Source organism: Oryctolagus cuniculus, chromosome 18 (genome assembly GCF_964237555.1).
Source record: "Oryctolagus cuniculus chromosome 18, mOryCun1.1, whole genome shotgun sequence".
In the NCBI taxonomy this organism is placed as follows: Eukaryota; Metazoa; Chordata; class Mammalia; order Lagomorpha; family Leporidae; genus Oryctolagus; species Oryctolagus cuniculus.
The window spans coordinates 11,252,644-11,266,601 of NC_091449.1; the positions used below are offsets into that span (position 1 = coordinate 11,252,644).

The 13,958-nt window shown below is 64.6% G+C and overlaps 1 protein-coding gene across 3 annotated transcripts; it reads left to right on the forward strand.

Annotated features, from left to right (window-relative positions):
* Positions 1-834: 834 nt before the first annotated feature.
* Positions 835-13,714, forward strand: FBXO46 (F-box protein 46). Of its 3 annotated transcripts, none has more exons than XM_051840093.2 (2): positions 835-937; positions 11,021-13,714. In XM_051840093.2, exon 2 carries the CDS (start codon positions 11,096-11,098, stop codon positions 12,911-12,913), a length of 1,818 nt encoding a protein of 605 aa, XP_051696053.1. In that variant the 5' UTR covers positions 835-937; positions 11,021-11,095; the 3' UTR covers positions 12,914-13,714. The 3 variants fall into 3 exon arrangements, with proteins under 3 accessions (XP_051696053.1, XP_017195222.2, XP_051696056.1); XM_017339733.3 differs by lacking the exon at positions 835-937 and adding an exon at positions 8,280-9,091; XM_051840096.2 differs by lacking the exon at positions 835-937 and adding an exon at positions 9,647-10,796.
* The last annotated feature ends 244 nt before the right edge of the window (positions 13,715-13,958 follow it).

A 13,958-nucleotide genomic window follows, 5' to 3' on the forward strand; every position in this document is an offset into this window, starting at 1 on the left:
TGGCCCATGAGAAGGAGGGCCGGATTGGAAAACGCCCTCGCGGAGGCGATCAGCCGCCTGGTACAGAGGAGAGGCCCTGGAGCCCCACGCATTGCAGTGCAAATAATTTTCTTGCATATTTGCCAGGGTCTGGCCTTGCCCTCTCCCTGCCTTAGCTTTCATGAACGTGGAGCGGTTACTCCGATCGTCTGCAGGGGTGTGGCGTGCAGCTAGCACGTAGCAAACGCATTGACACGGTTCTAGGGGCGCAGGGGCCCCTGCCTCGGCGGGGCTTCCGGAAGCGTCTTCAGACTGGAAAACGCGTATCGTGAGAAAACCATGCATGGATTTTAAGCGTTCTTGCACAGGAATAAGCCCGTCTTCCCATTCAGCTTCCCGCGTGCTTTTTCTGTGCTGTGGGCCTGGCGCACGGGCGTTCCTGCTTCCTAAAGGTTTATTTTTCTCATTTGTGCAGTGGGAGGTGCACCCGCTAGGTGGGCATCGATGGGAGAGTGTTTAGGGAGAGCACAAGGCACTGCTAATTAACGTGTCAGTCAGCAAGAGTGAGTCGATCAACTTTCTCCTCCGCGACTCTTCCCCGCACCAACGCCCTTTGCGATTTTCTCAATTCCTTTTCCGGGGCCCGGGCCAAAATGGAGAAGGCTGGACTCCATCTCCCGGCACGCCTCGCGGAGAGCTTACTGCGCCTGCGCTGCCACATGTCCTCCCTCCGCCCCTTTGCCCCCCGGGGAGTCAGTCCTCCCTCGCCCTCAGCCCGCCTACTTCGTTTCGTACCCAACCTCCAAGCTCGACCGCGTTGCCTTCTGGGAGTTGTAGTCCGCGGCCGCCCGGACTCCAATTCCCAAGGGGCCTAGGGGCGAGAACCCGGAAGGGGAGGTTGGAGAGGAACGAGTGGGGGAAACCCGCGTAGCCGAGGCAGCTGCAGCGCGGGGAGACGGTGAGAGCCCAGGCGGGGGCAGGGGGCGCGTGAGAGTCAGGGCGGGGGTTCAGGACCAGGTGGCGAGAGGGAAGAGGCAGGAGCCACAGACGGGGCCGGCCGAGTGGAGGTCGCTGGAGAGAGGGGTTCGGGAGGAAGGGGAGCCGGAGGGAGTGAAGAATGGGGGCTTGGAGGTGGGGAGGGAGGCGAGCTTGGGAACTGACTCTGAGGGGCTCAGAGCTAGGGAAGGGGGCCCCGAGTTGCAGACGGGCCTGGCCGTCCAGGCAGAGGCCCCGAAGGGGGCAGTTTCGAGGGGCGGGGGTTGTCCAGGGGTCAGGGATGGATGAGGGGGCCTGAAGGCGCCAAGGGAGAGGCCAGCCGGAGGTGCGATGGCTTGGAGTCCCTGGATCCGTTTGGGGGCAGGAGGGCAAGCGGAGGAGGTGCGAGAGAGAAATAGGTGGTGCGCCCGGGCGTGGGTCCGACTCCGGGGCCGGGGCGGGGTACCAAACGCGAGAACGGGCGCCGGATATAGAGGTAATTGGCCGGGTCCAGCCCGAGGCTCCCAGCCCCAGAACTACGGGACAGTGTGGCCAGGCGGGGCCGCGGAGATAATCCTTGGCACCCTCGGGTCCCCGGTGGGACTTGGAGGAGCCTGGTGGGCAGTGCAGCATCGAAAGCCCCCGTTCTGCCACTGCTCTGTGACCGGTCTTCGGGTCTGAGCCTTAGTGCGTTTATCTGTATTATGGGAACAGCCAGCGGGCCGGGGAGATGGGGCTAAGGGGAGGGTCGTTGCAATGGTTACTGTTCGCGGGAGCCCAGCCGTTGCTGGTCTCCGAGCTGCCCCGGGAAGTTGTCCTCCCCAGGAATGTGGCTGGGTCACAGGTGCCAAAGGAGCCCCTCCTCTTCAGCCCAGCCCCAGGGGCGTCTGCCCCAAACCTGGCTCTGATGGGGACACAGCCCAGGTCAGATGCAGCCAGGGCTTCCACGTGGTTGGCGATGAACCCTTCCGGGCTTAGCAGATGCTCAGCTCGGTTCTTCGCTGTTTGTGGGTACTGAGTGCATTGTGACAGCACCCCTGGGGTGTTGGTGCTGTGATCGGCTCTTATGTGAGCGAAAGGAAGCCAGGCACAGAGAGGTTAAGCAGTTTTCCTAAGGTCACCCAGCAGTACGCGGCAGGCTCCGGATTCCGGCCCGCGCAGCCTGGCTCAGAGTCTGATGCCCCGTGCTTGAAGACCAAAGCAGACTTGAGTGAGAATTTCAGCTCTTCCAGTCGCTTGCCGTGTGACCTTGGACAAGTCTTTGGGGGATTGGGAGGCTCCAGAAAGTCTGTGGGTCCACGGAGGTGATGCGTGAGGAGGGCTTGGGGTTGCTGGGTGGTGAAGGTAGCTTGGAGACTGGGCACAGCAGCGTGTGTTCCGGAACAGAGAAGGCGGCAGGCAGCTGTCTTGTCTTTGTCTGCCGGGTTCTCTCCCTTCCCTATCCCCGGGCTCCTGAGTTGGAGACGGCGCTCAGAACTGTCCCTCGGCCCGTTCCTGTCTCCTGCCAAGGATGAGCAGTTCCCAGGCCGATGTCCAGCCTGGCCCAGCTCCAGGTGTTTCGATGGACAGGCGATTTTTCTAACAACTGGGTGTATCTGTCTGCTGACTGTTTTATCTCACCTTTTTGGGCACTGGGTCCTCACTGGGCAGTGTGGCAACTTTGTAAATCGCCTTGAAACAGTTTGGTTCATTTGCTGTGAGCCTCCTGCAGCATGCAATGGCCCTGGTGGTAAAGGCTTTGATTAAAAGCGCTGGCGCCAGGCAGGCCCGGGTTCAGATCCCCAGCTCTGTCGCTCCCTGTTCTTGACCGAGCTGCTATGCCGTTCCGGGCCTCGGTTTTCTCATCTGTGAAATGGGGCCACAGCTCGCCCCAGGAGGTCCCTGTAAGGAGTCGATGAGAAAAGGTGTGCAAAGAGTGAGGTCCTCCTGTGGTATTTAGTCTTTGGAGAAAAGCGTGCCGGGGCCGGTGTTGTGAGGACGCAGGTTAAGGCCCTGCTGCGGCCCCGGCACTGCCTCACTTCTGAGGCAGCCTCCTGCTGAAAGAGGGAGGAGACTTAGATCTGTGACTGCGGCTGCACGCCCCAGAGGCCCGCCGCCCTCAGAGCCCAGAACTCCGCCTGGGTCTCCCACGTGGAAGGTGGGGACCAAGTTCCTAGGCCTTCGTCTGCTGTTCCCGGGACATGCTGTGCAGGCGGGCAGTCCGACAGGGACGCCAGCGCCTCTGAAGCTAACAGCGCCCCCTGTGCGCTCTGCCCACTGCACACGGGGCTCGCTGTCGACAGCACTGGGGCGGGGTTGCACAGTTTGGGTTCTGTTGTCCCCAGTTCATTTCAGCCCCTTCTGCCAGCTTTGCCAGCCGGGTGTCGCGTGCCTGGGTGCTGAGGGTCCCGTCTCCAGCCCTCCCATGTCGCATCGGGGTGCCCCTCGGTGATCCGACTTTCTTTTTTCTTTTTGTTGTTCCTCTTGCCGTCATCTGTGTGTCTTAGAAACCGTGTCTGCTTTCCACGCTATTTTGCCTTTTTTTGAAACCGCAAATTTGTTTGCAGCCGGCGCTGGTTTGAAGCTTACTCATACAAAGCGGTCCTTTTACCGTTCCTGATGGTGTGTTTCTAGCGGCTGTGAGAACGCCGGCCTGTCCCTAAAAGCACAGATTTTTCCACAAGGTTTGGCTCATGGCGTCAGCCATCCCTGACCCCTCCAGCCACAGCCAGGACCCCGCCATCAGCGCCACACACACGGGCGACCCCCCTGTAGCAGCAGGTCCCCCCAGCACTGGCCCCCGCGGACTCGCCGTGCGCCGGCCCTGAGCAGGGGTTTCTGTCTCCTGGTCTGTGCGTGCTCAAACTCCCACCCCCACCCTGCCTGGAGCCAGGCCTGGTTAGCAGAGTAATTGCTCTCTGTCCCCAAAGTGAGGGCGACCCGCCCGCCCGGGACCCAGTGCTAACCCAGGACGGGCCCTCTGCTTAGCGAGCGGCTGTTGGGGGTGAGGTGAAGCCCAGAAGGCGGCGTGCAGGGGGGGCAGCCTGCGGCTGGCGCTTCCAGGCCCCCAGCCTCCCGTTGTGTGCGATCTCAGTGCCCCGAAGGTGAACCCACACTCGGGCCATCCTGGCACGGGCGCTCGCCCGCCTCCATCCTCAGCCGATCCGTGGGTGGATGCTGCCGTCCGTGGAGGAAACTGAGGCATGGAGGGTTTGCCTGGGGTCACCCACACACACTGCCGGATGTGGGAAAGCTGAGACCAGCAGGTTGTGTGTGTATCACACATGCGCACGCACACACATGCACACACACGCGCGCACATATGTGCACACATGCGCACACACACACATGTGCGCACACGCTCCCGCCTGAGTTCCTTCAGGACTGGGATGATTTTCCTCCCTTCAGGGGGCTTTAGTCAGAAAGGAAAACTTCCCCGAGGGAGGAGCCAGCCGGCCCTGAGGCCAAGCAGGATGGGCGAGGAGGGGCTGCGAGGCGGGGGTCCTGCATGAGCGCCGGAAGTGGCCCCGCCCACTCGGGGGAGGGCCTGGTCCCGTGGGCGCGGCCCCTGCCCTCTCTCTGCGGCCCTGTTGCTCCGGTTTCTTGGGTTGTTTTCGCCCTCAGCTTCCTCAGCTGGATGCTTTGCTTGCTGATTTGTGGCCTTTTTCTTTTCCTTTTTGAAGGATTTTTATTATTCGAAAGCCAGAGTGGCACAGAGATAGAGCGAGACAGAGGGGGAGAGAGATCTTAGACCCAACGGTTCACTCCACAGATGGCCAGGGAGCAGGGGCCGGACCAGGCGGGAGCCAGGAGCGCAGAGCTCCGCCCGGGGTGGTGGGAACCCTAGTACCTGAGCCACCAGCTGCTGCCTCCCAGGGCGCATTGGCAGGAAGCTGGAGTCGGAAACAGAGCCAGGACTCCACTGATTGTTACTATTTACTTGAGAGGCAGAGTTATAGACGGAGAGTGGGAGAGGGCTCTCCCATCCGCTCGCAGGTTCACTCCCCAAATGGCTGCAAGGGCCAGAGCTGGGCCCATCTGGAGCCAGGAGCTTCTTCGGGGTCTCCTATGTGGGTGCAGGGGCCCAAGGACTTGGGCCATCTTCCACTGCTTTCCCAGGCCATAGCAGAGAGCTGGATCGGAAGTGGAGCAGCCGGGAGTTGAACCGGCGCTCATATGGGATGCCGGCACTCAGGCGGAGGATTAACCTACTGCGCCACAGCGCCGGCCCCTGGACCCAGGCTTCTTAAATGTCTGTCCATCCCCTCTTCTGTGTATACTTACTTGTGCTCGTGGGCTCCCCAGACCCGCTGCCCGGCTGCCCTCCTAGGACCGCCCCTCCTGCGTCCACAGCCTCCTTTTTGCCTCTCTTCTGGGCTGGGTCTCATTTCCTCCAACCGATGTCTTTTCCCCCTCAGTTTATTTCATTTTGGTGAAAACAAATCCTCCAGCGCTGCCTCAGGAACAGTTCCTGGGCCGTAGTTTCCTGAGAACTGGGGCCTCTCATGGGAAGGTTCGGGCAGGGGAGTGGTCCCGTGTGTGCTGGGAAGACCCCGCTGGCTCTCCTGGGAAAGCTGGCGGAGGCCCCAGGAGCCACGTGCAGAGGCTACAGCAGCCGCGCCTTTGAAGAGAGGCCCCAGCCTCCCAGAAACCCCCAGGCCGGAGAGGAGAGAGGCCCTCAGCCACGCCATCATCGCGCCTCCGTAACAGGTGACAGTTGCGGCAGCAGGCGGAAGCCTCAGGCAGGGGCCCCAGGGAGCGCGGGCAATGCCAGGACAGCTTCCTGGAGGAGGTGGCGTTGTGTAGAGTGGTGTCTGCCATCAGCCGGCTTCCTGCAGAGGGGCTGGACAGCACACGTGCAGCAGCCGGACGGCGTGCGGCATTCGTGTGCCGGGCCTCGCTTCTCAAGCTGGGACGTGCGCACGGTTCCTGCGGAGCTTGTCGCCCGCACGCGGGGATCCGGCCGGCCCGGGGCAGGGCCCGAGCTCCCCGGCGGTGCGATGCCATGTGGCCGCTGCTCGGGGAACCGCACTGGGAGTGGCTGAGCGCCCGGCACCGCTCCCGCAGCTCGGGACACAGCAGTGAAAAGCACGGACAGAACGCAGGCTCTGGGCAGCTTGTGTTGTCGTAGGAGGAGCTGGAAAAGGGACTTTAGCAAGTGTAGCTTGTGCGGTTGTCCCTGAGAACGCTGGGGACACCGGTCCCAGGACCCCCGCAGATCCGCCCCAGCCCCTTACACAAACAGTGTAGTATTTGCATAAACCCCGTGCATACCCCGTACCCCTGTGCACTTCCCGTGGTGTCTAGATGGCGTATAATACTCAGCACAGTGTAAACGCTAGGTAAACAGGTGTCAGCATTGTGTAGGGAGTAACAGGGAACATGTCAACAGGCTCAGGATATGCGCATTTGTGTTTTTTGTTTGTTTTGTTTTTTGACAGGCAGAGTGGACAGTGAGAGAGACAGAGAGAAAGGTCTTCCTTTGCCGTTGCTTCACCTTCCACTGGCCGCCGCGGCTGGCGCACCGCGCTGATCCGAAGGCAGGAGCCAGGTGCTTCTCCTGGTCTCCCATGGGGTGCAGGGCCCAAGCACCTGGGCCATCCTCCACTGCACTCCCGGGCCACAGCAGAGAGCTGGCCTGGAAGAGGGGCAACCGGGACAGAATCCGGCGCCCCGACTGGGACTAGAACCTGGTGTGCCGGCGCCGCAGGTGGAGGATTAGCCTAGTGAGCCGCGGCGCCGGCCACGCATTTGTTTGAATGTTTTCAGTCCTTGGATCTGGAACCTGCATGCGTGGATTCCGCTGTGTCTTAAATAGTCAGCCGCGCCGACAGCACAATGACAGCTCAGAAAAGGGGGCTGGGTGTGGATCCGGGTCTGCTGGGCGGAGGGCGCCGGCTGTAAGTCAGAGCCGCCCTCAGCAGTGTGCTCTGAGGGCTGGACCCCGGGCACTGGGCGAGAGCATCGGGGCGGGGGAGCAGCGAGTGCCAGGGCTCAGGGAGAGGCCAGGAGCACCCGAGGCAGCCTTCCGCACCCCTGCTTGTTCCAGGGAAGCCGTGGGCCCTGGATTCGGCCAGACTCACCGCCGAGCGCGGTTACTCAGCCGCCCTAAGCCCCGGCCTGCCCCTCTGGCCTGACATTAAACGTAGCCGGCGTGAGAATCCAATGAGCTGTGATTTGTGAGGTGCTGAGCGCAAGGCACGCACCTGCTGAGTGCTCAAGGATTAGCTGCTGCTGTCGGGCCCTTTCCCGTGACTGTCCCTGGTGACTCAGTGTCACCTGTGTGTCCCCAGCGCCGAGCCCAGGGCCAGCACCCGAGAGGAGCTCGGGGAATGTCGGAGACGAGTGTTCGCCGCTGCCCGCTGCGTGCTGGGCACAGAAAGGTCTTTAGTTGCTGGGAGAATTCGATCAGGGGTCAGGCTCGGGTCCTCGTCTCATTTTCTCAAGCGATCGCCTCTGAAATTTCGCGCTACAGCGGCGGGTCTGCCAGCCAGCCTGTGGTCCTCACAGGTTTATGGCCGAGGTGTGCGGGGGTGGTGGGGGTTTGCTTCCTGTATTTTGGAGCCGTGGTGTTAGGATGGCGAACGTTGACAACTCTGTGGGTGCTGCATTGGTTTGTTTTGCCCCGTCTCTGTCCCTCGCCCTACTGTTGGCTTTGCATTTGTCAGTCCTCAGCGTCTCCCTCTTCCAGGGTCATGGCTTTCGTGAACGGCTCCTCCCGGAGTAGGCGGCTCCTCCCGGAGTAGGCGGACCTAGTGTAGGGTCTCCCGCATCACGCCCCACCCCTGTACCCAATCCAGGGGAGGGGGAAGCCTGCCCCTCCCCAGACAGCGCTGACTCGGAGTGGGCAGGGCAGGGACGGGGGAGCCCAGGAGTCTCGCTCTGGGCAGGTGGGCCGTCTCCAGAAAGGGAGCCAGGGGAAGCCTCTTCTATAATTACAGTTGAGCACAGACCAAGGCATGGCGCCAGGTGGAGATCTGGTGGGCTGGGGGTGCCCCGCACAGGGTGAGCTTGACAGGCAGCACGGGCCAGCGTGGGCGAGGGCGATGGCTGAGCCAGCCTGGAGAGGGCGATGGCTGAGCCGAGGTCCCGGGGGTGGTCGCTGCAGAGGATCGCACGGGGCCCGGGATTCCACCCTCGCTGGTGTCGGACCAGAAGCCCACCTGGGCCTCTCAGGGGCGCGGAGTGCGGGCCGGGTTGGGCGCCCAGGCTTTCTCCCGGCAGGCGCTGAGCAGGGCCAGTGTTTGTAGGCTGGTGAGACCCTGCTGTTTTATGTGCGGGATGACGGGAAGCAGGCAAGGCTAGGACAGGAGGCTGTGGGCAGGGGGCTGGGGGCTGGGGGCTGGGGGCAGGGGGCGCGCAGGAGAGGCCTGCCGGGTGTCCGGAGCGCCTAGCGCTTAGCGCCTAGTGCTGCGAGCAGCACGTGCAGTCGTAAACGAGCGGGTGCGCAGAACTTTAAACTCCTCGTTGGGTTGATCCCCCTTCTCTTGCTGTGGCGTGAGTCAGGTTCGGCGCCCGTTCCAACAGGTCCGCCTTGGACGCAGGCCCGGAGGCTTGGACTCACTGCCGCGGGGGCCGGCGCAGCGCTCTGGTCTGCCCCGTCCACAGCGAGGTGATCCCGGCGTCCAGTTTCGCCCACTGGAGACCTCAGCCGCCCGGTTCCCAGCCAAAGCGGCGCGCTCTCCGTCTGCCCGGGAGTCCTCCGTCCCGAGGCCGCTTGGCCCTTTAAATCTCAACTGTCAATCAAGGTTTCTGGCTGGAGGGAACGTCTCGTAATAGGCTTCCCTGTGAGGGCCGCGGCCTCTGCCCTGGCCCGTGCCTCCGCCTAGCAGGGCGTTGGGAGTTGCTCCACACTCCCTCACACCCGGCTGTTCGAATCCCACCGCTCCCTCCCGTCACCTCTCGCCTACTCCTCCCTATTTCGAAGTTGGGCCCCTTCGCCAAGGCCTTCCTTATATGGGCACGGCCCCGAACGGCGGCCGCTCATTGGCTGGGGCCGTCACGCGCGCGTCTGTCAACAAAGGGGCGGAGCAAAGTAGTCGCGCGCCACCCGCGCGGAGCGCCAAAGGCGATGAGGCGAGGAGGCGGGCCCGAGGCCGCGGCGCGCATGCGTGTGTGCCGCCTCCCGCCCCTCCCGCCGTCTGGGGGGGCGCCGCGGGTGAGGGCGCTTTGGGGGCGTGTCTAGGCTTCGGGGTCACCTGAGGGGTGTGGGAGCTTCCCGCGTGGAGGGCGGGCCCACTCTCCGCGTTTCAGGGATAGTTTGGGTGTGAGGAAGTCGCGTGGCTGCGGGATACTTTGGGTGCTTCCCGAACGTGGGAATTTTAGGATTGGGGTGTTTGGTCGGTGTAGGATCTGGGCAGCCCCGGGAGGGGAAACCGATCCAGGGGCCAGGGGGCCTGGGCGCTGACCTCGCCTGGACTTTTCCGGCTGTGTGACCCCAGCGAGGCTTCAGCCGCCCTGTGCCTGGGCGGGAAAGGGGACCCAGCGCCGCCCGTCCGGGGGCTAGGGGTGCCTCCTGGAGCTGGGGCGGGGGCTAGGGGTGCTTCCCGGGAGCTGGGGCAGGGGCTAGGGATGCCTCCTGGAGCTGGGGCGGGGGCTAGGGATGCCGCCCGGGAGCTGGGGCGGGGGCTAGGGGTGCCTCCTGGAGCTGGGGCGGGGGCTAGGGGTGCCTCCTGGAGCTGGGGCGGGGGCTAGGGGTGCCTCCTGGAGCTGGGGCGGGGGCCAGGGGTGCCTCCTGGAGCTGGGGCGGGGGCTAGGGACGCTGAGAGCTCGCAGGCAGCACATGCTGCTGGCTGGGAGGAGCATTGCTGGGTTTGGGCTCTCTGTTAGTACGTCTGCACCCAGGGTGCTTTGTGGGTGTGGGGGGCACCTGGGGGGCTGCTTGAGGCATCTGTGAGCGGTGTGTGTGTGCCGGAGCCTGGGAGCCGCGGGAGGATATTTTTAGGTTTGGGGATTTCAAGCAGGATTTGGAAGGGTTTGGGTATCGGGGAGGGCACGGAGACACTGGAGAGGAGGCTAGGAACTGATGGGGGGGTTAGTGGGCTGTGGGGCAGCAGCCGTGGGGATGGCCTTCCTGTGTTAACACGTGGGTGTGTCTGTTGCGGTGGTTGGTACACGTGGCCATCTATAGGTTTGGGTGGCTGCGCGGTGATTTTTTTTTTTTAGCAGTGGATTGGGGTTTCTGCAGGGGCTGTGTTTGAGGCACAGGGGCGGTTATGGGAGGGCCCAGGTTGTGGGGGGAGGCATGTCTAGGGCTGTGCCTGGCGTCTGCAGGGGTCAGCACGCTGCTCCCAAAAGGGCCGGATGATGCGTGGTCCAGGCTCTGCAGGCCACAGGAAGCAGCCGCCAGTGTGTTAATAAAACTTTATTTGCAGAGGCAGCTGGGGAGCTGGATTTGGCCTCTTTGGTCCAGAGGCATGAGGGAGGCTTGAGGCTTGGGGTTTTCTTTCACTTTGGGGGTGTTCGCAGGGAGAGGGGCCTAGCAGAGCCCCCGGCGGAGGCAGGCGCCTCTTACTGGGAATTAGTACCCCATCAGGTCATGCAGAGAAACTAGTCACCATCAAAACAGGCCCACCGCGTTTGAGAGCCTGGTTTCACCATGGTCCCAGCCATGTAACCATCCTGTGATGGGGCCTCAGTTTACCTGTGTGCCACTTGGGGAAGGGGCTGGACTAGAACCGGCTTCTAACCCCAGGGCTGTGGCCGCCCTGCAAGGCCATGTGTGCAAGCTGCTTCGAGATCCCCAAGGAGCCCGAGTCCCGTCGCTGGAGGGCCTGTCCAGCCCCGCCTTGGCCCAGGCCTCCCTCCATGGGCCCAGGCGCCGTCGCTGCTGGCAGGGCTGGGAATTCAGGATCCGGGACCGGGTACCGGGTGGGAAAGGGAGGAGCCGTCAGGGAGCTGCGGCTTTGGCAGAGCTGCGGTGGCGGGGGGGGGGGGGGGGGGCTGGGGAGGGAGCGAGCCCCTGCGGGGGTCCCCGACCCTCTGCGCCCCTCTCTTTGCTCACCTGAGCGGCCCCCTCAGGACAGGTAGGGGTTGGGTGCTCCCCCGAGGGAAAGCCAACTCGCCCCTCCTCCTCTCCCATCTGCAGGTGGCGCGCAGCCCCCCAGCGCCACGGAGGCGCTGAGATGCGGTGAAGCCCTGGCCGTCTGCCGTCCGCCCCGCGATGGACCGCGGCAGCCTCCTGCCCTTCCAGCTCTGGTGCCCCCGGCCCTTCGGCACCTTCTCCCAGAACCAGCCCCGCCCGCCTGCCGCAGCCCTCAAGCCCTCCACCTGCACTGAGCCCGGCCCCGGGGCGGAGCCTGACAATGGCCCCGCCCACTCGGAGAACACGCCGCCTGCCTTGGCCGCTGAGACCCCCGCCTCCCAGCCCGGCCCCCTCCTCTCCGCGGCGGCTGCTGGGGACGAAGGCCGCGTGCTGCTGGACACGTGGTACGTCATCAAGCCCGGGAACACGAAAGAGAAGGTGGCCTTCTTCGTGGCCCACCAGTGCGGTGGGGGCGGCCGGGCCAGCTCCATGAAGGTCAAGGGCCACTGGGGCAGCGACAGCTCCAAGGCCAAGCGGAGGAGGCGCTGTCTCGAGCCCACCAGGGCTCCTCCAGACCCCGGGGGCCGGGAGGGGCCCCCCGCCGCCGAGGGAGGCCCCACGTCAGCCGCTGAGGACGCGGACCTGCTCTCGGTGGCCGAGATGGTGGCCCTGGTGGAGCAGCGGGCCGCCCTGGCCCTGCAGACCTACCCGCGCCCCGCCACCCCGGCGCCCATGGTCTTCGTGTCGGCCGAGCAGGGTGGGCCGGCCAAGGGGCTGGGGTCCGAACGCCGGTCCGGTGGTGGTGGTGGGGATTGCAGCCGGGTGGCCGAGGCCGTGGCCCACTTCGAGGCGCAGCGGGACAGCCCCCCAGCCAAGGGCCTCCGCAAGGAGGAGCGGCCGGGGCCCGGCCCCGGGGAGGTGCGCATCGCCTTCCGCATCTCCAACGGCCGGGAGCCCCGCGGGCCGGACGGCGGCTTGCCCAGTGCGGGCGGCGGCCGGCCTGGCAGTGCCTACCCGGGCAGCCCGGGCCCCGGCGCCCGGGCCAAGGACAAGATCACCTGCGACCTGTACCAGCTCATCAGCCCCTCGCGGGACGCGCTCCCCAGCAACGTGGAGTTCCTGCTGGCGCGCGCGGAGGAAGCCGGCGAGGCCGACGCCCCAGCGGCCGCCCGGCCCGAGGACGCTCCCCCGGCGCCCCCTCCGCCCCCGGCCCGGGACTGCGGCGCGTCCGGCTTCCACGTGGACGTGGTGGTGACGGGCGTGGTGGACGAGTGCACCTTCTTCGGCAAGGACGGCACCAAGAACGTGAAGGAGGAGACCGTGTGCCTGACGGTCAGCCCCGAGGAGCCGCCCCCGCCGGGCCAGCTCTTCTTCCTGCAGGCCCGGGGGGCGGACGGGCCCCCTGAGCCGCCCCCAGCCGACGCGCCGGCCACGGCGCCGGCGCCGGACGACGCGGAGGGGCCGGCGGACACCTCGCTGTGCCGCCTGTACCGGCACGTGTCCCACGACTTCCTGGAGATCCGCTTCAAGATCCAGCGGCTGCTGGAGCCTCGCCAGTACATGCTGCTGCTGCCCGAGCACGTGCTGGTCAAGATCTTCAGCTTCCTGCCCACGCGGGCCCTGGCCGCGCTCAAGTGCACCTGCCACCACTTCAAGGGCATCATCGAGGCGTTCGGCGTGCGCGCCACGGACTCGCGCTGGAGCCGCGACCCGCTCTACCGGGACGACCCGTGCAAGCAGTGCCGCAAGAGGTACGAGAAGGGCGACGTGTCGCTCTGCCGCTGGCACCCCAAGCCCTACCACCACGACCTGCCTTACGGACGCTCCTACTGGATGTGCTGCCGCCGCGCCGACCGCGAGACGCCCGGCTGCCGCCTGGGCCTGCACGACAACAACTGGGTGCTGCCGTGCGGCGGGCCGGCCGGGGGCCGCGCGGGCCGCGAGGAGGGCAGGTGAGGCCGGGCCGCGGCCGGAGCCGCCCGCGCGGACCTCGGGGCGGGGCCCAGAGCCCGACCCTGCTGGTGTTCTGCGCCTCAGCCCCTGGCCCGCGGGCCCTCCGCGAGGGTTTGCTTTTTTTGGTTTTTGTTTGTTTGTTTATCAGCATCTCAGTCTCTTCTCCCGTCAGCCCCGACTCCCTCCCTGCCAAACTCCCCACCCCAGGGAGCCGCCGCAGGGAGCAGATGGCAGCTACTTTTGGTACCACTCAAGGGCCCCCCCTCCGGACCCCTCTCCCGGGAGGCCGCGGGTCTGCAGCAGGGCCCACCTCCTGGCTGGGCGCTGAGGGCCCTCGGTCGCAGCCGCCGGGAGGCCTACAAGGAAGTAAAAGACCCCTGGCTACCAGTCTCTCCCCTTCCTTACAGGGGAAGAGAAAAAAATTCTCAGTGTGGACAGCCCCCTCCTCCCATTATTTAAGCTTTCGCCGGCGCCCCCAAAGCTGTGAAGCCCCTTCGCCTGGCTCTGCCCAGAGCAGGGCCAGAGGGCCGGGCGGGGGAGGGTGTGCGATTCTCCTTCCGCCCGGTACCTGTGCAGGCGTGGGCGGTCTCTTCAGCCCCAGCCTCGTGTGTTTTTTTTTTTTTTTTTTTTTTTTAAAGAATCCTTTGGTTAACTGGGACCTTGATTTTCAGGCGGTTTGGTTTGGGGGTATCTTTGTTCTGGGTTGGTTTTGTGTTTTCACCATTGTGGTTCTGGAAGCTTCTAGCGTGTGGCATCTGACCAGTTTTCAATCGGTCCTTTCTATAAAATCAGTATTTATAAGGCTGGGCCCAGACTGGTTTGTGTGTTGTGAAGGGCAGGGGGTGGGGAGAGGCGGGGTCAGAGGCCCGTGCACGCGGGATGGGGAGGGGTCCTTAGCCGAAGGCCGCGCTTGGCCCTCGCACCTGCGTCAGCTGGGGTACGAAAACCTCAAAATAGCACCTGAACAAGAGATAGATGTTTGTGTGTTTTTAAAGGAGTCAGTGGGCAGTGCAGTGGCCCTCCGGTCACCCGGAACCCAGGCTCCTCC

Excerpts from the sequence above, each read along its gene's own strand:
- FBXO46 (XM_051840093.2), top strand. The coding sequence starts at position 11,096 with ATGGACCGCGGCAGCCTCCTGCCCTTCCAGCTCTGGTGCCCCCGGCCC.